This window comes from Eumetopias jubatus, unplaced genomic scaffold (genome assembly GCF_037043125.1).
Source record: "Eumetopias jubatus isolate StellerSeaLion01/CBP00866 unplaced genomic scaffold, mEumJub1_p1.0 scaffold_2, whole genome shotgun sequence".
Taxonomy (NCBI): domain Eukaryota; kingdom Metazoa; phylum Chordata; class Mammalia; order Carnivora; family Otariidae; genus Eumetopias; species Eumetopias jubatus.
This window is the reverse complement of record NW_028274808.1, coordinates 200,686,405-200,707,860: the sequence shown is the minus strand read 5'-3', so window position 1 is coordinate 200,707,860 and position 21,456 is coordinate 200,686,405. Positions and strand designations below refer to the sequence as shown.

The following is a 21,456-nucleotide window of genomic DNA, read 5'->3' as shown; positions in this document are numbered from 1 at the left end:
GCAAAAGTCCCTTTTCCAAATAAGGCCACATTCATAGTTCCTGGGGGCTAAGACTTAGACATATCTCTTTGGGGAACCCCACGTAGCCCATGACACTGGGTGACCCTGGGCAGGGCTCTACCCTCCACACCACCCACTCCCTCAGCCCAGTAACATCCTGGCTGCCTTGCTCTGGAAGGCAGCTTCCAGCCCTAGGTATGGAGAAAAGAGTGAGGCCAGAGAGAGGAGGGGGTTTGTGGCTGGGGGCCCTAGGGCTGGCTCTGGGCAGACCCAGGCCCTGCAGGAGGGGCTGATATGAAGCATCTTATTTTGAGAGCTTGGGGTTTTTCCCAGTATGGGCACCAGCCACCCTTCCCTGGGCCCAGGGCCTACCCCGAGCCCAGCAGGCCCTCGCTGGCACCTTCAGTGCCTGAGCTGCCCCCGCGGGTGGCAGGCAGGCAGGCACTGGGCTGGGCCCGGGGTACCTACGGGAGAGCCGGGGCTGGGCTTCCCAGGGACGTGGTCCCATTCCTCCCACCTCCACTCTCTGGCCGTCAGCCTGGCTGGTGCCAACGGCAGTGTCCTCGTGAGCAGTGTGGGTGAAGCTAGGACCAGCTTCATGGCCGTGCACACAGAGGTGAGGCCGACTCCGTGCCCAGCTACAGAGGTGGCATTGTGCTGGGCGTTGACCTTGCTCCTGAGCAGACTGAGGACCCTGGGAACCCAGAGTGAAAGCTCTCCCTCTCTGTTTTTTTTTCAGGCTGACCCTTGGCCCTGCCTGGCCCTGCCGGCTGGCTCCCACCCACTGTGGTAAGTGCCCTACGTCTGGCGAGGCAGAGGGGTCCCCGTGCCTGGCACTTTGAGGGGCCAGCCCTTAGGGTTGGGGGGAGGACCTGCAACTTGGGGAGGGTGGGGTAGAAGCCCAGAGCCGCCCGACGCGGGGACCCCAGCCCTGCCCCAGCCTCACGCGTGTTGCTGCTCGGGTGCTGGTGGGGGATCATTTCTGTGGCTGTTTCTACACACCGTAAAAGGTCATGGAGCTGCCATTATTGGAGAGTGCTCTGTTTTCGGGAATATAGATGGCAGTGTGATTTGCTGCAAGGGTCAAGTGCTGCCTCAGGAGGTAGGAGGGCACATGGAGAAACTGAGGCCCAGGGAAGGGGAGCCTGCAGAGGTCATGGAGCAGCCCGGGACTCCTGACCTCAGCCTCCCATAGGGAAACTAAGGCTGGAGAAGGGGCCAATGTGGGTCTGACCCCCATGGGGACGCCCCGGCTGCTGCCTTGACCTCGGGCCTCCCCGTCCATCCTTCTGTCCAGGGAGGGGCGGTACATCCCAGGGAGAGCTGGCAGGCTCCCTGGTTCTTGTCCCTGTGGTTCTCACCCCCACGCCTGGCCCCCAGCCTCCCTGGGCCTCAGCCACCTTGTTGCCCCTGGATTCCTGCCCACCCTGGGATGTTGCCCTGAGCCCCTGTCCTGTCTTCGACTTCTTCACCCCAGCCCCTCCCAGCAGACTTCGCCTCCTCTGTCAGACCTGGCCCCCTCCTCTGGAGGCCTCCCCTGATCTAGTGCTTGCTGGGCCTGCCACCTTCTCTCCACCCCAGGGCCCCTTGGAGGCCGAGGCCCACCCCCCAAGCCCAGAACTGCCCCCCTGGCTTGTCCCGGCTGGATCATGGCCCAGGGGCTCCTCACCTGCTACTTTATCTCAACCCTCAGCACCCATTGCACAAATGAAGAAACTGAGGCTCAGAGGGGCTAAGTAGGTTGAGACCACACAGCTGGCACAGGATGGAGGTAGGCTGAGTGTCCAGCGTGTCTTGCTCTGGGGTCCTCTATCCACCCTGGGCAGGCTGCAAAGGGGAAGAAGGGGAGGAAGCCCGCCTCTAAGCCACTGTTGTGGCCCAGTCTCTGCCAAAAGCCCAGTCTGCCCTCAGCCACCGGGGGCCACTGAGGCTGGCTCAGGCGTGGGGAGGCCGGGGTGGCCGTGCCCAGCCTGGGGGGAGCTCACACACAGAGCCTCAGCTCCCCACCCTCCAACAGACAGCAGGAGGTCTGTGACCCCAGACAGGCCCCCAGGTGGCATGAGGGCCTTGGCAGAGGTCTGGGGCTGTGGACAAAGTGGGAGACGGAGGCCCCCCCCGCCCAGCCCGGGAGCTGCCCTCCTCCAGTGCCCCAATGACAAGTATGTAGGATGGCTAGATGCCAGTGTGGTCGATTGTTGGGGGCATGCCCCAGGAAACTTGCTGGACAAGACAGTTAGCAACTCCCGGGGACCCTGTGGTCTGTGGCCTCTCTAACCCACAAACCTGCTGTGGGGGTCATCCCGGAGTGCTGTGGCCTCCTGTCCTCTGTGGGACCCAAGCTCAGGAGAGGAGAGGCAGGGGGTGTGGAGGCTCAGCACTAAACAGCCCAGGCTTGCATCCCTGCTCCCCAAATTCTTGGCTGTGGGTCTGGACAGGGGAGGAAGCCCACCTTGGTGGGTCAGCGTAGGCCTGGGAGGGGCCTGAGTGGGACCCGGGGCAGGGCTTGGCTTTGGCAGCACCGGCGGAGAGGTGATCGCTAGAGGTGTGTGAGCCCAGCCCTGTACAGAGGCTGTGCCTGGCAGGGGAGTGGGGGCGGGGGGGGCACTGTGGTAGAGGAGGGGGGGAGGGTGAAGGGATATGCCCAGGCCCCGGCCGGGAACCTGGTTCCTTGGTGCGTTGGTGTCAAAGGGCCGAGAGGTGGAGGTAGTGAGCTCCCTGCATGGGGTGTAAGCACCGGCTTCTTGGGGGAGGGGGCCTCTGGGGCCAAGGAGACAGAGTCTGACACCTAGGGCCGTGAAGGGGCTTCGATGGTTTGCTGGAGAGAAGCTGAGTCTGCTGAGGAGGCGATGGGAGTATGTGTGGCGGGGGACGAGTAGGGAGCTTCCTCCCAGGGGACGAAGCTGGCCCTGCCCTGGGGCCTGGAGAGCTGTGGTCTCTGACCACAGTATGGGCTGGGAGGAGGGGTCGGCTGAAACTCCGCAGGCCTAACCTAACGGTGCTGACGAAGAGTGCAGCCTTGGGTCTCAACTGGGCCTCAGGACATTGGAGGGTAGAAGGCAGGAAGTGCTGGCTAGCCGGGGCTGCCCAAGGACCGGCAACAGGAAGTGTCGGGTGGGGAGGAAACCCTGGTGGCCCCAGGCCCCAGATGGAGCAGGCAGCTGTCAGCAGGAGGGAGCTGTGGGCCTGGGCAGCGCTCAGAGACATGCTGGGGCATCAGGCCTCCCCTGCCTGGGGGAGGGAGTCTGCGGATCTGCCCTGTGACCCCTGAGTCACATGGCCTCCCAGGGCCTCGGGACACCTGCCCCTAGGCCGTCCACAGACAGGAGCAGAGCCATGTGCCGGGTCACTGCCTTCAGGTCAGTGGGGCTGCACAGGGACTCGGGGCTTGGGAGGTGGTGCTGGCCCCGTGTTTGCAGGATTGCCTGGGGAGGCTGAGCTCTGGACTCCAGAGCTGACAGGCTGTGAGGAGAGCCCCGAGAGCTGGGAGGCACAGTGGGGGCCCCACTGCCCCCCATCATGTGCTGCTCAGCCTGCAGCTGGCAGGGAGGTGGAGGCCAGGGTCGGGGTACGCCTTCCCAACATATATGCTGCCGGGTGGCCTTGCCGTTTGGGTCCTGTGTGCCCACACACTGAGTGAGCGTGTGTGCCCCGGGGGAGCGTGCTTGGGGGTCTGGCACGGAGCTGAGGGTCTGGGTGGGGGGGTGGGCTCTCCTCGTGAAGCCCAGCTCATGCCCCTTCCCTCCGGCATGGCTGCCCCCCGGCCTCCGGCCTCTGTAGGAGATTTTGGTTTTGATTCTCTTATGGAGAAAGATTCTGGGAAGAGGAAGCAGGGGGGACTGAAAGGGTGGAGAACAGATGGGCTGTGTGTGCCCACCGCCACCTAGTGCCTGCCGCGTGCCAGGCCGGGGGAGTGGCTGCCCCTGGCGTCCCCCCCCGCCCCCCCCCCCCCCCCGTGCTTACTGGCTGTGTAACTTTGGGCAAGTTTCTCAGCCTCTCAACCCTCAATGTCTTCATCAGTGGCGTGGCAATGATGCTGGCTCACACGTCAGGGGGTGTTGGGATGGTGACATAGGGTGATCCCTGAGAAGCACAGAGCCTGGCCCATGGTGAGTGCCCAGTGCCCTTCTCCCAGCGTCACTGTTCTAGTCTGTGAAATGGGAGTAAAGCACCGGGCCTGTGGGACCTAAGGAGCTGGCAGGTGTGACTTGGCCCTGGGCCCACGCAGGGCTGGAGGGTGGTGATGATGATTCGGACCTATGCTCGGGCTGCCAGCCCAGGGTCTGGGAGCACCCACGGAGGGTCCTGATAGCCTCTGGAGGCCGTGTGTGTGTGCGTCTGCTTACAAGGAAGTGAATGAGTATGTACCAGTGTAAGTCCATAAATATGGGTATGGGTATAGTGTGCTTGAGCGTGTGAGAATGAGTGTACGTCTGAGTGTGCGAGTGAATGCATGTGTCTGAGTGTGTACGTGTGTGTGCGTGTGCATGTGCGTGTGTACGTGTGCATATATGTGTCTGCGTGTGGGTGTGCGTAGAAATGAGAGCGTTCAGGGACCCCCGGCCCCACTGTGTCCTGCAGTTCCGGGATCGTCTGGTCATCACTGACAGGAAACCCTGACTGTGGTCACGCGAGGCGCCAGCTCCCTCACCACAGCGAGGGCTGCGACTGCAGGTGTGGAAGAGGAGAGCCACGGGAGCTCGGCCTCCAGAGCCCCTGCTCGGCTCTCGTGTGCGCGCATGCACACACACTGATGCGCACACTGTAGCCGCACAGAGCTGTGCTGTTCACACGCACCGCCCGTCTGAGCACACTGCCTGAGACACTGAACGGGGGTGTGGAGCCTCAGCTCCCATGCGGGCCGGTGCAGGGGATGTCCACGCACCTCGGGGGCTCACAGCCTCATGGGCGGGTGGGACCCACTGAGCCTGCACTTCGTGGAACTCGACGAGGGCTGTCTCTGCAGGCCAGAGCGGTGTTCACCCATCTGCTCTGCCCCCATCCCTGCACCTCAGGCCTCCGGTCACCCAGACTAATCTCAACTTTAAGAGAAGGTCAGGGGCGAGCATAGGAGCAGAGACCAGAGAGTGTGCCTGAGGTGCCTGCCTTCCCTAGTGCTCGTCGTGCACACGAAGATCACATGCCTTCTGGAAGGGCTCATCCAGAGCCCACCGTGCCGGCCATCTTAACGCCGACCTTTATGTCTTCGGAACCCTGCCCCAGACAACTCCGCTGAGCTGCAGGGAACGGAGCCACTCCCAGCGTGGCAAGCTGGCGTGCCCCTGCGGCCAGCTCCCTGGGCGGCCTTGGTACCCTCCTCTGGAGGGGTAGATGCCCCGAGCGGTGTTGGGGCACTGTGAAGACGGGACTCTGCGCCCACCTGAAATGAGAAGAAGCAGAGACTCCATGGAGGACAAGCCTGGTGGGATTTGAACCCGGGCCTCCAGCACTCTCCCTGACAGCTCCCCCCTAGGGGGGCTCGGCAGGCACCCCCACCCCCGGCAGCACAGGAAGGGGCCCCCCACTGCTGTGTCTGCCTCTGCAGAAGAAGGGACTGAAGCTTCCTGCTGATGAGCTCATGGGATGAGCTGGGCGACACCAGGAGCGTAGAGGGAGGTGGCCAGGGAGGCCAGGCTGGCCAGGAGTGTGGGTGTTTCCGAGGGACTCGCCTCAGTTTTCCCAGGCACCGGTGGAGCTGGACTGAAAGCCCCCAAAAGCTGTGTGGTCACCTCGGCCACCATGGCCCGTCATCACCCCTACCCTCAGCCACCATTTCCTTCCCTTTTCTGTTCCAGCCTGGCCTGGCACTCAGCTCTTGGTCAGGTGCCAGCCCAGCTCGCCCACTGGTGCAGGGCAGAGCTGGGTGGGGCGGGACGCTTTGGGGGCAACAGGATGGGTTTCCCCTCAGATGGTCTGTCCTCTGGAGAGGAGCCGAGGATGGGATGTTGGCATCTGTCCCTGAAGTGAGGACATTCCTAGGGGAGGTGAAGGTGAGCACCACCTAACTCTGTCACCACCCACGCTCCGCACCCAAGGTCAGGCTGGCCGCCTAAGAGCCCTCATCCTGCCCACAGAAAGACCGTGGCCAGGCAAGAGCGAGGCTCTCACAGGCCTACACCGGCCTGGCCACTGAGCTGAGCCAGAGTGGCGCTGTAAATTGCCCTAACTCCTCCCCTCTGGCTTCCCCCAGGTGTGGAGTGAGGAGAAGTGGTGGGTTCCATCCGTCCTCACAGCAGCTGTCCCTGCCCCAACACACACACCAGGTCTCCTTACAGATTGGGGAGGATGCAGTATGCCAGGGTGGGAGCTGTATTTTGGCATTCTGTGCCTTCCAGGCAAGTGCCGTCCCTACCACCCACTGGGGTCAACATTCTGTGCCTCCTTTGGGGCTCCCTGGGTGCTGGGCCTGAGCTGGTGAGAATGGGGGACAGTGACAAGCTAGTGTGGTCAGTGTTACATGGAGGGAAGGCTGTGTAAGCCCCAAGGAGGGACATAGGAACCCCTATAGGTCAGGGAAGACCACCTGAAAGAGGGGACACTTGAGCTAACTCTCATGTCCTTTTTGGATTGTTCGCTACTAGTATGTAGAAGTATGACTGGTTTTTGTCTGTTGATCTTTTATCCTGCTAGCTCGTTTGTTAGTTCCCGTCACTTTTTAGTGGGTTCCCTGGTATTTTTTGTATATGTAACCATCTAAGTCGTGAATAGTTTTACTTCTTCATTTCCAATCTGGATACCTTTTATTTCTTTTTCTTGCCTAATTGTACTGGACAGCAGCTCTGATACAGGTTGGAGAGAAGTAGCAAGAGCAAACGTCTTTACCTCGTCCCTGCTCTTAGGGGAAAGCTTTTAGTCTTTTACCATCGAGGGTGATGTTGGCTGTGGGTTTTTCATAAACACTTTACCATGTTGAGGACGTTTTCTCCTGTTCCTAGTTTGTTGAGTGTTGTCCCTATCGTGAAAGATTGTCAGATTTTGTCAAATGCTTTTTCTGTGTTTGTTGAGATAATCGTGTGGTTTCTGTCATTTTTTTTATTATTGGTATGATGTGGTATAATTGAATTTTAAGTGTTACCCTTGTATTCCTGGGATATATCGCACTTAGCATGGTTTAGAATCCTTTTTACATGGTGCTGAATTCAATTTGCTAATATTTTGGTGAGCATTTTTTTTAGAGGGGGGAGGGAAAGAAGGGGGAGGGGCAGAGAGAGAGAATCTTAAGCAGGCTCCATGCCCAGCACGGAGCCTGACACGGGGCTTAATCTCACAACCCTGAGCTCATGACTTGAGCTGAAATCAAGCCTGACACTTAACTGGGTGAACCACCCAGGCGCCCCTTGGTGAGGATTTTGACGTCTGCAATCATAAGGGTTATTGGTCTGTAGTTTTCTTGTGTTGTCTTTGGTTTTGGTCTCAGGATAATGCTGGCCTTGCAGAGTTCTTTCCTTCCTCTTCTGTTTCTGGAGGAGTTAATGATGAATTGGTGTTCATTTGCAGCAACTCTTGGGGGCTGAGTTAGTTTGGTTGCAACTTCAGGCAGTGGAAACTGTGGACTGTCGCCTGGAGGTGGTGCTTGGTGGTTTTGGGTCTTGGATTCAGGAGCCACGGGGTCTGGATGGCACAAGTGCATGGAGGTGGAGGGCGGGAGGAGAGCCCCTGAGAAAGATCCGTGGGGGCTGGGTCTGGAAAGGCCAAGTGTGCATGATGAGGCCCTGGAGATCTGGAACAGTGGTGATGGGAATGGCATGTGCGGGTGGGGGAGAACGTGCTGAGTGGAGGTGATGGGGGGAGAGAATGGAGGCGGGGGGGAACGGAGACAAGGGGTGGTGGGTTGCTGCCCAGAGGTGGTCGGGAGGAGGACAGGCAGGGTGGCTGGGAGGAGCAGGGGGAGGTGGTGGCCCAGAGGGCTGAGTGCATTGCCAGGGGAGGGACTGGCAAGGGCGCTGGGAACAGAGGTACACAGGTGAGGGCACCCAGAACCAGCCTGACGTGGAGGCAGGAAACCATGGAATGGGGCTATGTCCAGCTGGGTGGGAGCAGGGCCCAAGCTCTTAGAGCTACCCTCTGCCTCGGATGGCCCATCTCACCGGCAGCCTGTATGCGGTGGGAGGTAGAGGGGGCAGAATGCTTGGGGGGCCAGGCCAGCAAGGCCATCACCCACCTTTGGCCAGCCTGGGGTTGTCCTAGGAGAGGAGCGCACATCTACCCAAGCAGGGGGAGCTGCCAAGGACTGGACTTCTGGCTCCTGAAGGGAATCTGGCCCCGGGGGGGGGGGGGGGGGGGCGGGGTTGTTGGTGGAGACCCGTGGCGACAGATGGGTGAAGCAACCTGCCTGAGAGGGGGCGGGAGGACCCAGAGACCCACGCAGAGCCCCAGTGCCTGCCAGCCAGACCTGCTTCACCCCGGCCACAAGCCTGGGAGGCCGGGCGCCCCTCACCCCCATTTGCGGAGGCGCAGACTGAGGCTCAGGGAAGACAAGCCCCCCTCTCCCAAGGGCGCTAGCCAGCCGGGGACCTAGCGGGCCCGGGGCATGCTGGCTTCTGGGCCGCACTTCAGACGTCCGCGTCGCGCCCCGGGCCCCGCGCCTCCGTCTTCCAGGAGCCGCTGGGGAAACTGAGGCCCCGCGCGGGGGTCCGTGGGGCGGCGGGCGGAGCGCCAGGTCCCCACCTGCCGCTCCCGCCCCGCCCGCGAGGGGAGGAGCCGGCCGCCGGGGCGGGGGGCGAGGCGGCGGCGGCGGCGGGGCGCGCGGCATGGCGGGCGCGGGGCGCGGGCGGCCCGGCTGGGGCGGGCGGGAGGCGGGCGCGGGGGGGCGCGGCCGGGGGCCTTGTCACTGCGCGCAGGGGCGGCGAGCCGCCGCGTGGACGCCGTGAGTACCGAGCCCGGAGCGCGAGTCCCGCTTCCTGGGGGGAACAAAGGCGGGCGTGGGCCGGGCGGGGCGCGGGGCTCCGTCCCCGGAAGCAGGCTTGGGGGGCCGGGGCCGCACCTTTGTTCCGAGCCTCCGCTGTGGGCGGAGGCCCGGGCCCCGGGGATGGTCCTCTGCGCACGGAGCCGGAGGGGGGCAGCCTGAGTGAGCCGGGCGGAGGCCAGGGAGCAGCCGGGTCCCTGGAGGGGGTGAACATTTGGGAGAGGATGCTGGCTTGCCAGCAGCCGAGTGGCTTGCTTTGTGTGTGTTTTTGGGAATGGGGGCTGTATTGGCAGGACCCCCAGTAGAGAGGGCCTCTGGGTCTGACCCGGGCGGCAACACTGGTGACTCGGTGGGACACTGACCACACACCCGGTTGACACTCCCCAAGTCACTGGGGCCCCAAGAAGGACCAGGCACCAGGTTCAGTGGGGGCAGGCACAGGCAAAACAGTGCGGAGGTGGGGAGGGAATCCTGAGTATGACTGGGCATTCAGATGCCTCACAGAAGAGGGGACTCTGAACCTGGGTCTTGAAGGATGAAGAGTTCTTCATGGGAGAAGTGGGGAGTGGTCAGTCATTCCAGGCAGACGCCAGAGGGTGAAACAGCCTGGCATGTTTCAGGGAGAACCGCTAGGATGAGCGGGAGGCTGAGCAAGGCTGGTGATGGGGAGACAGAGCGGACACCAGTCAACCCACCGGATGGCCACCGTGGCCACTGCTGACAAGCGTGTACTGTGTGCCAGGCTGTGTCCACCCCGTGCTCCCATTTTACAGCTCCAACAACTATGGCCTAGGGCTCCCCCAGAGAGCGGAGCCAGGGTGGGAACTAGGGACTCAGGGCTACCCACTTTCCTGCTTCCTGGTCTCGGGCCCTTAAGAAAGGGATGGACAGAAGCTGGCTAAGGGCAGGCAGGAGTGGAGGGTGGGGCACTTGGGGGCCATGTCACCCTTCCCTGCTAGGGGTCAGAGATGATGGAGAGGATGCCCACGGCCTGTCCCAGCCCCTGTACCCCTTTAAATCCATTAGGTTGTGATCCCAGTCACCTCCCCCTGGAAGCCCTCCCTGGCAGGCTCCATCATAGGCTCACCTGGCATGCAGACCTGGGGTGGTTATGGCCTCAGACCTGACTTACCTGGGCCAATGGTTTCTTGAATTCACTCACTGCTGTCCCCTAGCCCCCACTGATCCGTGAGTTTAGCAGGTGTGTGAAGGATTACATTCTGTTCTCGGGGTCCCTGGGGCTCGGTGTGTGGCCAGAGAGACCAGGGGCTGACCACGCGGACCAGGTGGCCCTTTCTTGCCCTGGGGGTCCCACCTGGAAGCCGGGGGCCTTCCGAAGGTTCCTCACCCCTTGCTGCATCGACCCTTTATGCTGTCTCCAGGATCTCAGCGGTGTCTCCTACTGCATGCCCCAACCTAAGCCATCTTCTGACCCCCAGCCCTGGCTGAGACGTGTCTCCTTCCCCTTTTTTTGCAGCTTCATGGCGGCTGAAGAGATGCACTGGCCCGTCCCGATGAAGGCCATTGGTGCCCAGAACTTATTAACCATGCCTGGGGGCGTGGCCAAGGCTGGCTACCTGCACAAGAAGGGTGGCACCCAGCTGCAGTTGCTCAGATGTGAGTCCTCTGGGTGGCAGGGAGTGTGATGCGAGGATATGGGGACGGGGGCTCAACCCCAGCCCTGTGGCCCCACTGCCCTGTTGGACCTCTGTGGGCAAGCAGCCTGTCTCTCTGAGCCTCTGCTCAGACGCGGTGGGCCCTCCAGAGTTTTCCTTCCCTGCATGGTGGCCAGTACCCCCTGGGGGACCTGAGGTCCGCCTCCTCATTCCCCAGGACTGTGGGATGATTTGGGGTGCTACTGCAAAATGAAGATAGGTTGGACATTTGGTGCATGGTGCTGACTAGTGGTTCCGGGGAGCTTCTGTCTACAGCCAGGGGCCGGGGGCCTTCAGTGGCCTGGTAGGTCTGGCCTCGCACCATCCAGTGGGTGTTCAGTCAGTTGGTCAGTCACTTGGTCCACAATCCAGCTGGGTGCTGGACCTCCAGAGCTGCATGAGGCCAAGGCTCTGGTCCCTGGACAGCAGGTTAGCAGAGAGTGGGAGCCCCCAGGTCTGGGAGATGCCCAGTCGTCAAAGACATTAAGGCCAAAGAGCATCAGGGCCTTGCCTGTCGCTCTGACCGGGCATGAGCTCCCCATGGTATGACCTCTGGCCCTGGCTTTGCACTTCCTTGAGCCAGCCTAGGTGGTCAAGGTCTCCCCCTGCCCTGGGCGTGGCCAGGCCTGCCTTGGGGGTGGTGCTCTCGGGCTGGTCAGCCTGCCCGTGATTGCTTACATTTGGCCCCACAGTGGACTCCTTGCGATGGGGCAGCATGCTAGCCCAACTCCCTGCCCTTCTTTTTAGTGAGGTTCAAAGGCAGGAGGTCTGTCCTAAGTCACCCAGGGCCTCTGGGAATGGCCTCCCAGTGGGGTCTGCCCAGCAGCCCCTCAAGGCTCATCCTCTGCCCTTGCCACGCTGCCCTCAGGGCCCCTGCGCTTTGTCATCATCCACAAGCGATGCATCTACTACTTCAAGAGCAGCACGTCTGCCTCCCCGCAGGGCGCCTTCTCCCTGAGCGGCTATAACCGGTAAGTGCCCCCTGCCCGCGGCCCCCGCAGAGCCCTGGCCGGGCCTGTCCCTCGTTCCCGCCCACGGAGAGTGCAGGCTGTCTTGAGATGGCTCCCACCCCAGCCCTTTGGACCCTCCCCAGCCTGTCCTACTCATTCTCACCCTCCGTGTGGCCTCCTCAGTCCCCCTCGGGCCTTCGCAGAGGACCTGGGCAAGGCTGGGGGCTTCCCGCTCTCTCCTCAGCAGAGCCTCCAGAGTCCCCGTTCGGCCACCGCTCCGTCTCCCTGCTCACCCAGCCGCCTTTCCTACCATAGCCTCCTTCCAAGGGGCCAGGAACCTCCTCCACCCGAGGCCCTGCCTCAGGCCTCCAAGGCTTTGGGGCCTCCCAGGCCGGGGCCAGCTCCTTACTTTACACGTGCCGTAGGCTGGGCCCATCCAGCGGGTGCCTCTCTGCTAATGGGCAGGCAGTGGACGCTGGGCCAGAACTTTCTAGATGGGATGGGGAATGCTGGCAAGTGAGGGTCCGTTAGCCCCACTTGGGCCAGCCCCACAGCATCGGGGGCCTGCAGGCAGGGGTGAAGTGTGACTCCTGGGCTCTGGGTCTTAGTGTCACACCATGGGCCTGGCACCCTGCGGCATGAGTCTGTGCTGCCCAACTTCCTGGGAGGGCCCAGCCCCTCCTGCCTATGCGGACCTGAAGGTCCCATGTCAGTGTGGCAGGATTGAGTGACTCAAGGTTTTGGCCACAAGCTCAGTGGGGGAGTGCCTTGCCCAGGTGCCCAACCCAGTGCCAGGCCTCCGCCAGCCAGGGCACTGCTAAGGAGGGGAGGAGCCTGGAGCTTGTGGCTGCCAGTGGGCATTCGTGGCTCAGAGCTCTGGGGTCCCCTGGGGAGGGATGCGCACCCTTACCCCGGGGGATGGGCGCACCTGCCCAAGGCGCCTGGCCCGGTGGGGCTCCCCCATGGTAGGTTTTGTGATCTCTATACAACCCCCACGGTCTGGCTGGGGAGAGTAGCCACATAAGTTACGTCCCCCCAGTGCTCTCTGGGGTGTCTGACGGGGGCTGCAGGGGCAGGGCGGAGGCTGACATGTTCGGGCCCCCAACAGGCAGGCCCGCCGAGGTGGGCGGGTGGCACCTGAGTAGAGGGGCATTGGTGGGCAGTGAGGGTGACATGTCCTCGTTTTGGAGCCTCACGGGCTGCTGCTTCCGGGATGAGCCCTGTCCACTCTGTGCCCGGTCCTTGCCTGCACGTTTCCCTCCGCCTGAAGCATCTAGGCCTTTGGCCTGGAGCATCTGCTAGGCGGACCGTCCAGACCCGCCCACGTCCTCGGGGGCACGGTGGGTGTGGGGTGCCAGGACCCATCCGGGCTGTGCTGACCGGGTGGTGACCGCCCGCACTGTGCCCTCAGGGTGATGCGGGCAGCTGAAGAGACAACGTCCAACAACGTCTTCCCCTTCAAGATCGTCCACATCAGCAAGAAGCACCGCACGTGGTTCTTCTCGGCCTCCTCTGAGGATGAGCGCAAGGTGAGCCTGCCTTCAGGGTGGGGGGGGCCTGATGGGACATGGTGCTGGGCGAGTGCTCATCCTCAAGCCCGTGGCCCGGTATGAGTACCACACGCTCAGGAGCCATCTGGGGAAGAGCTCCACATGGGCTAAGGTGGGGCCAGAGCCCCAGGAAGGCCACAGGGGTCGTGTCCCTGACCTCCGTGCGGAGCAGCCCCGGGCGCTGAGGGAGGCGGGGCGAGGGTGGAGCCCTGCCCTGGGCAGCAGGCACCCACTCCAGCCCCGACTGACCCATAGAGCTGGATGGCTTTGCTACGCAAGGAGATTGGCCACTTCCACGAGAAGAAGGAGTTGCCCCCGGACACCAGGTGGGCCTGGGCTTGACGTGTGTGCCTACCTCCCGCCTCTGGGGCCTTGGCCAGGGTGCGTGTGTGTGTGTGTGTGTGTGTGTGTGTACGTGTGCACACCCATTGGTAGTTTCTGCAGGGCAGCTGGGGATGTGGGGCCAGCCCTGAGGCCTGGCCCTGTGTGGTCAGGTAGGGGGTGGCAGGGAGGCCTCCGGTCCCTGGGTCTGTGTTTCTCACCTGTGAGGAGCTTGTTCGACTGTGTGTCTCATCTTGCTTTGTGTTTATCCGTGGGTCTGGCTCTGTATACGTCCATGTGTCTGTCTGTGTTGGTCTGTGCGTATGTCCGTGTCTGTGCATCGGTCCTGTATCCGAGGGTGTGTGTGCATATCCACATGTGTGAGTGCAAAGGAACTCCCCCTGCGCGGTGCTCACCGCCCCCTCCCCTGCCCCACACCTCAGTGACTCCAGCTCGGACACAGACAGCTTCTACGGTGCAGTCGAGCGGCCTGTGGACATCAGCCTCTCCCCATACCCCACAGACAATGAAGGTGAGGCCTGTCTCTGCATACGGCCTACCCCCTCCACACGTGGCCATTGCCACCCAGGAGGGGAGGAATATCTGGCTGTCTTTCCCAGGCAGCCTGGGTCCTGGGTTCATGCCCTGCCCTGTGCCTCCCTGGCCCTTGGCTCCCAGTGTTCTGAGGGCCCCTGCCCCACCACCCTTGGGTGCAGCTGGGCCTGGGCCACCCTGGGTCTGACCCTCGATCTGCCTCACAGACTACGAGCATGAGGATGAAGACGACTCGTACATGGAGCCTGACTCCCCTGAGCCCATGGAGCCCGAGGGTAGGTGGGCGACCTGTGAGCCTAGGGGGCTCCTGGGGCTGGAACCCGGAGCAGAGCCCCTCCCAGGCTGGGAGTACTGGCCTGAGTACTGCTCCGGGTGGCCTCAGTTTCCCTGTTGTGGCCCAAGTATAGGAGGAACAGAACAGAAGAGGTGTATACTCTGACTGGCTCTGCTCACCTGATCCTCCAACCTCCACAGTTAGCCCGGGATGGAGGGCGGTCGGGAGGTGATTTGCAAATCAGTGAGGTAGGGGGGCCCACGTGTATGATGCTGAGCCAGGGGTGGTCCTGGGGGCTGAGAGTGGGGAAGGAGGGACATTGAGGAGTGGGTGGGTCCAGGGCAGGGCCTACTCCCTGTGGTGGACAGCTCCCTGGAGCACCTCTAGGCCGGTCTGTCACTTACCACCCACTCCCTCCTGACCTCCCAAAGTACGTGGCCTAGCAAGGGGGACAGGCATGTATCAGGCATCGCGTATATGTGTCACAGCCAAGCATCGGACCAGACGGCGGAGGGCTGGGCCTCTGTCCTGCCGTCCATGCCATTCCACCGTCCTTTCCACTTGCCTGGGGACTTGGGACAATCCCTCTGCCCCCGGCCTCCCTGTTCCTCTGCTTCCTCTCCAGTGACCTTGTCCTCTGCCCTCCTCAGCCCCTCCCCCCCTTCAAGTGCAGCAGGCCCAGCCCCCTTCCTTCTTCCTGGGCCCCTGCCAGGACCAGGCCATGTGCCTCAACCGCCCTCCCGGCACAGAGCCCACGGCTCCAGCCCATGTCCATCTGCCCCACCCCTGAACTGCGGCCACGTGTGGCTGGAGATGAGCACGTGGGGGCCTCGCTTTGCTCGCAGCTGCGCTCCTCCAGGGCCAGTGCCCGCAGACCTGCCTGCACACTCCCTCCCCACCTTTCCGAGCCCCTGCTCCAAGCAGGCTTTCCCCTCCCTCTCCCCAAACATCTCTTATTTGGGTTCCAGTGGCCTCCCCATTCTCAAATGCAGCACTCAGCACCTGTGAGTCGAGCTATCCATGGCCTGGGTCATCTCCCCTGCTCCTCAGCACCAGGCACCCAGGCTCCGGGGCCTGTCCCACCTCACTCAGCCCCACACGGCCCCTTAATGCCATCAGCATGAGCTGGGCCACCCCAGGACTCAGGCCTGGCCCACTCCTCTCCTGACAGTCTTAGGCCACTGGACAGCCGGTGTCACGGATAGCCTGTTGACTCCACTGGCCTCACCAGCCAACACCTCTCCTCGAACTCCAGACCTGCCCCGACGGCCCACCCCACACTCCCTCACCTCTCCTCGAACTCCAGACCTGTGCCGACGGCCCACCCCACACTCCCTCTCCTCTCCTCGAACTCCAGACCTGCCCCGACGGCCCACCCCACACTCCCTCTCCTCTCCTCGAACTCCAGACCTGCCCCGACGGCCCACCCCACACTCCCTCTCCTCTCCTCGAACTCCAGACCTGCCCCGACGGCCCACCCCACACTCCCTCACCTCTCCTCGAACTCCAGACCTGTCCCGACGGCCCACCCCACACTCCCTCTCCTCTCAAACTCCAGACCTGCCCCGACGGCCCACCCCACACTCCCTCTCCTCTCCTCGAACTCCAGACCTGCCCCGACGGCCCACCCCACACTCCCTCTCCTCTCCTCGAACTCCAGACCTGCCCCGACGGCCCACCCCACGCTCCCTCTCCTCTCCTCGAACTCCAGACCTGCCCCGACGGCCCACCCCACGCTCCCTCTCCTCTCCTCGAACTCCAGAGCTGCCCCGACGGCCCACCCCACGCTCCCTCTCCTCTCCTCGAACTCCAGACCTGCCCTGACGGCCCACCCCACGCTCCCTCTCCTCTCCTCGAACTCCAGACCTGCGCCCCGACGGCCCACCCCACACTCCCTCTCCTCTCCTCGAACTCCAGAGCTGCCCCGACGGCCCACCCCACACTCCCTCTCCTCTCCTCGAACTCCAGAGCTGCCCCGACGGCCCACCCCACACTCCCTCTCCTCTCCTCGAACTCCAGACCTGCCCCGACGGCCCACCCCACACTCCCTCTCCTCTCCTCGAACTCCAGAGCTGCCCCGACGGCCCACCCCACGCTCCCTCGATGTTCTTAAAGCATGAGCAAACGCAACCCTCATTTTCCTCCCAACCTACTCCCGTCCACCCTCCTCACCCCTCTTACTGGGAACCAGAGCCTCCCCTCCCTGAGGTGAAGTCCTCAGAGTCTCCCTTGCCTGTTCTCTCTCACCTCCACTTCCGGGAAGCTGATGGTTCAGGAAGCTTGTGTGGGCTGCGTGTAGAAGGGGGTGAGGAAGGCCAGGGGGTGCAGGGTGGTGGGGTTGGCCCAGCCTCCAGCAGGTGACGCTCACTGACTGGGTCTCTTTGCTCTGCAGACACCCTGACCCACCCGCCGGCCTACCCCCCACCTCCCGTGCCCACACCCAGGAAGCCAGCCTTCTCCGACATGCCCCGTGCTCACTCCTTTGCCTCCAAGGGCCCGAGCCCCCTGTTGCCACCCCCGCCCCCTAAGCGTGGCCTCCCTGACACCAGCCCAGCTCCTGAGGACTCCAAGAGGGACCCACTGGGCCTGAGGCGGCCTGAGCCTGGCCCCAGAGTGCCCATGGCCCCCCGGAGGATGAGTGACCCCCCGCTGGGCCACCTGCCAACCACGCCTGGCCTCCGGAAACCCCCTTGCTTACGCGAGAGCGCCAGCCCCAGCCCAGAGCCCCGGGTCCCCGGCCATGGGCCTGGCTCTGCCTCCAGCCCTGCCAACGTGGCCGCTGCCTCCTCCAGGAACTGTGACAAGCTCAAGTCCTTCCATCTGACCCCCCGGGGGCCACCCATGCCCGAGCCTCCACCCGTGCCGGCCAACAAGCCCAAGTTCTTAAAGATGGCTGAAGAGGCCCCTGCAGGGGAGGCAGCCAGGCCCAGACTCTTTGTGCCCCCGGTGGCCCCCAGGCCTCTTGTACTGAAGCTGCCCATGCCTGAGGCCGCAGCCAAGCCAGCGGTCCTGCCGAGGACAGAGAAGCCACCCCTCCCCCACCTCCAGTGAGTTGACTTGGCACTGGGGCCCCCTGGGGCCCCTCCCCAGCTGGCAGGTTCTCATGCTGGTGCCTTGGCCTCCTCGCCTCTGGCACTGTCTGTGTCCACGGTGGATACCAAGCAGCCCTAGCATAGGAGAAGGAAGGCTCCTGGATTGCCCCAGCCTGCTGAGCCTGAGCCGCCTCCCCTGCACCGGGCCTACCCTTGCCCTAGAGGAATGTCCAGCCTCGTGGGTGGAGGGCCTAGAGCCCATTGCTGTTGGGGAGCAGTGGGCAAGAGGGCCTTTGGGGAAACAGGCCTCCCAGAGCCCGAGCTGGGCAATCTGAGGACCCTGCAGGGTCAAGGGAGGGGCCTTCAGGGCTGACTGCCTGCTCTGGGGTAGATGGTACGGGATGGGAGGAGCTTGGGCTGTGAGCCACTTGGAGCCAGCATGCCTCTGCAGGCCCTCCTGATCGGGAACTGTCCTTCCCTGCCGGGGGCTCTTGAGCCACCAAGGCTGCCTTTATGCTCTTCCTGATTGGGAACTTGCCAGAATGTGGAGTATGTTGGTGACTCATCCTTGAGGTTGGCTCCGAACACTCTCTTCTTTATTGCTGGGGGGGACTGGTGTGTCCCCCGCTCACAGTGTCATTCATACCAATAGCCTGTGGTCAGAGGCGTCTGGGGCCCCAAACCGTGACGGTTCTGGGAACCACAGGGCGGAAGCTTGAGCGGGCGTGCTAACCCAGTACTCCCTGAAGGCCTTTGACCCTGGCACCCTTCTCCCTAGGACTCTCAGCTCTGCTGCTGAAGGAGGGCGCCATGTGATGGTTCCGTTTCATAAGGGGCCTCAGTGGTGCAGACTGGGTCAGTTTGCCAAGAGCTACAGGGCTGTGTGTGCCAGGGCCGGTCATCCATGGCCCAGCCTCTACCACAGCCCAGTGTGGGCTCCGTCCATTCACATCATCCACTCTCTGTGGCTTTGGGAGGGGCGTGGCTTGGCCAAGGTCACAAAGCTGGTTAGCTGCAGAGCTGGGGCTGCGCCCCCCTGCCCCCAAGTCTGGGGCCTTCTCCCACAGCGTCCAGAGCACTTGTCTGTGCTACGACCACACCAGAGTTCAGGCCCCCACCATGGTCTTGCCAGTGTTATTGGCAGCCTTGAGCCCAGTTCAGGCAATTCCTGTCGCCCCAGGGCGGTCAGCATGGACCTGTCTCAGAGTCCCTGGTCTGGGCCTCTGACACCATCTGGGTGAATGGGGGTGGTGGGCGGAGGGTGCGACAGTGATGTTCCCGCCTCTCCTTGCTCCCCTCCCAGGAGGTCACCCCCTGATGGGCAGAGTTTCAGGAGCTTCTCCTTTGAAAAACCCCGACGGCCGTCGAGGGCGGACAGCACCGGCGGGGAGGACTCCGACGAGGATTATGAGAAGGTGGGGCCGAGGGCAGAGCCCAGCTCACGGCGGTGGGTGGGCAGCCCCTCACCGGGCATCTTGAGGGAGGAGCCCCCAGGATGCCGGCGTTGAGGGGGGTGCGGGAGCATGGTGGAAAGCCCCAGATCTGGGCACGGGCTGGTAGCCCGCCACGGGTGGGGGTACGGCGCACTGGCTCCAAGCAGCCCTCGGACCCTGGCCCTGACCCTGACCCTGACCGCCGCTGGCCTCTCCAGGTGCCGCTGCCCAGCTCTGTGTTTATCAACACCACGGAATCCTGCGAAGTGGAAAGGTGAGCACCAAGCCCTTCTTTCTCCAAATCCTTGTTTTTGCAGTCGTGCGGTCCCCAGCCTTTCTGTCCCCCTCACTTGCCTTGGTGCTGGGCAGTCGCCGGCACAGGTACACGGCCCCTTGGCCAATAGAGGCCACCCCCTCAGTCCTGCCTGGCTGACACCCACGCCCGGCACAGGCCGGCCCTCACGCAGCCTGTTGCTCTTGGGACCTGTGCTGAAGAGTGGCGAGAAGACAGAAACCCACATTGAGGACTGGGGCTGGAGGGTCCTCCCGCGAGCGCTGGCTGAGGATGGTTCATCTGCTGATGCAACTGTTTTATTTTAGGCTGTTCAAAGCCACAAGCCCCCAGGGAGAGCCCCAGGATGGACTCTACTGCATCCGGAACTCCTCCACCAAGTCAGGGAAGGTAGGTGCCCCAACAGTCAGCCTGCTGAGTGAAGGCCCCTGGGGACTGCTGTGTTGTGGTGGGCTCCTTTGGCTCTGCACACACCCAGGCTGACAGCCAGCACAGCACTTTGGAGTATATACGTCACTTCCCTGGGCAGCCTCTGATTTGGCACCTCGACCAGGTCTGTCCTTGGGGTCTCTGTCCGGCAGCCCCTGCCCCATCTACTGTCAGGACCCGAACGCCATCTGCAAACTGGGGGCGATGATGGCCAGTCCCCCAGCACAGGCAGGAGATGGGAGGGAAGTGCCGGGGGTCCCAGAACTCTGGTGGGGCTGGGGGTTTTCATGCACTTTGCCGGGGAGGCTGCCTGGGGCCGTGGGAATAGCGAGTCGGCCGGAGTGCCCCTTCTCCTCCGAGGCTGGATCGCACAACCTCACTGAGCCTCACTTTTCTGTTTCTTTTCTTTTATTATTTATTTGTTTATTTATTTATTTAAGTAAGCTCTATGCCCAACAGTGGGGCTCACACCCATGACCCCGAGATCAAGGGTCGGACGCTGCACGGATGGAGCCAGCCTGGCGCCCCCGCTGTTCTGTGTCTGTCAGAAATGGTCCTAGGGTGAGCCAGGCACCTGCTACTGCTACTCGAGTCTCCCCAGAGGCCATCAGGGCAGGAGCCCTGGGGCCAGGGGCTGCCTGTTTGGACCCTGCTGTCCGGGTCCCTCCCTAGGTCACCATAAGGGCCCCAGGACCCAGCTGTGGTGCTTCTGCCGGCCCCTCGGTCTCTGCGGTCCTTCCCCTGGGGCTGGGGCTGCTCTCAGCTGATCCATCTGCTGCTTCTCTCCCTGCAGGTTCTGGTCGTGTGGGATACAAGCTCCAACAAAGTGAGGAACTACCGCATCTTTGAGAAGGTGGGCAGGCTGGCCCCGCCCCAGGGCCCCAGCTGGAAGGGAGCCCCCACCTGGGGGTGGGGTGGCAGGCACAGAGCTGACACAGGGCACCTGGGAGCTTGCCTGACTGTCACCCTTGCTGCTGACCACCCCCTTTCGCAGGAGACCCCCCTGACCCCGCCACTCTTCCCCCTTCCCAGGACTCTAAATTCTACCTGGAGGGGGAGGTCCTGTTTGTGAGTGTGGGCAGCCTCGTGGAGCACTATCACACGCACGTGCTGCCCGGCCACCAGAGCCTGCTGCTGCAGCGCCCCTACGGCTACACGAGGCCCAGGTGACGCCAGTGACACATGCTGCTGGGCAGAGCTGAGCCACGGGGGCCATGACCCCCGGCCACGCAGATGAGACGGGCCTGCATGGGAGGAGGAGCCAGACCGAGCACTGTGCTCCCACCCAGGGTCTCCCCGACGGATACCTTGTAGAATCTGCCAGGCCAGGCCCCACGCAGCAGGCTGGGTCCCTGGGGCTGGGCCAGGCTCTGCACTCCAGAGGATTGGGAGGCTCTCCTGTGACATGCAGCCCACCCTGTCCCACCTCCCCGGAGCCCAGGATCCCAGGACCGAGCCCTGCCTGGGCTTTGTGGACAAGAATTGTGGTCACCCCCACCCCTCCCCAACTCCACCAGCACACGAACCCTGCACTGTGCTGGGAGCTGGGCAGGACTGGGCATTTGGGGTTGGGCAGAGGCTGGCCCCAGGACTGCCACCCCCAGGAACTCTAAGACGCAGGCACCAGTATGGGCCACTGATGTACAATAAAGCACAGATGACATTTCCCTCAGTGGCCGGGGTTTCATTGGGAATGAGGGTGAGCAGCCTTACTGAGTGGCCACACCCACGTCTAAGCAGTGACTCTAGCAGCTCAACTCACAGGAAGCCTAAGAAGTGGTGGTCTTCAGGGCAGAGGTCAGTAAGGAACTTGCTTTGGGCGCATAGCTAGGAACAGAACAGGACCCAGACTCGGGCAGTCTGGACTCGAGCCTATGCTCCAAAGTGCCACAGGTCAGGTTCAAGGCGATAGGACTGCGGAGGTAGAAGGCGCCCCATCCACCGTGGGGTCATTTGCTGGATGAACAAACAGTTCTGGGGCACAGCTGGGCACACGTGGGGGTGCTTGGGTGGGGAGCTCAGAACCCCCGCTAGGGGCTCCAGGAAGACTTCCTGGAGGAAGA

At 62.9% G+C, this 21,456-nt stretch overlaps 1 protein-coding gene across 3 annotated transcripts in view; it reads left to right on the top strand.

Moving 5' to 3' along the window:
- SH3BP2 (SH3 domain binding protein 2) overlaps window positions 1-21,065 on the top strand; it is a 34,909-nt gene extending 13,844 nt beyond the window's left edge. Inside the window, exons 1-14 of one of the 3 annotated variants that reach the window (XM_028087831.2) lie at window positions 750-789; window positions 1,694-1,771; window positions 10,380-10,519; window positions 11,426-11,528; window positions 12,919-13,036; window positions 13,313-13,383; window positions 13,822-13,910; window positions 14,140-14,208; window positions 16,600-17,254; window positions 18,543-18,654; window positions 18,891-18,946; window positions 19,273-19,354; window positions 20,187-20,246; window positions 20,426-21,065. In XM_028087831.2, the coding sequence (XP_027943632.1) occupies window positions 10,384-10,519; window positions 11,426-11,528; window positions 12,919-13,036; window positions 13,313-13,383; window positions 13,822-13,910; window positions 14,140-14,208; window positions 16,600-17,254; window positions 18,543-18,654; window positions 18,891-18,946; window positions 19,273-19,354; window positions 20,187-20,246; window positions 20,426-20,563 (1,689 nt within the window). In that variant the 5' untranslated portion in view covers window positions 750-789; window positions 1,694-1,771; window positions 10,380-10,383 and the 3' untranslated portion in view covers window positions 20,564-21,065. Of the gene's footprint in view, window positions 1-739; window positions 790-1,693; window positions 1,772-2,756; window positions 3,357-10,379; window positions 10,520-11,425; window positions 11,529-12,918; window positions 13,037-13,312; window positions 13,384-13,821; window positions 13,911-14,139; window positions 14,209-16,599; window positions 17,255-18,542; window positions 18,655-18,890; window positions 18,947-19,272; window positions 19,355-20,186; window positions 20,247-20,425 lie in introns of those variants that run through there. The other 2 variants (XM_028087824.2, XM_028087819.2) reach the window with 2 other exon arrangements.
- The last annotated feature ends 391 nt before the right edge of the window (window positions 21,066-21,456 follow it).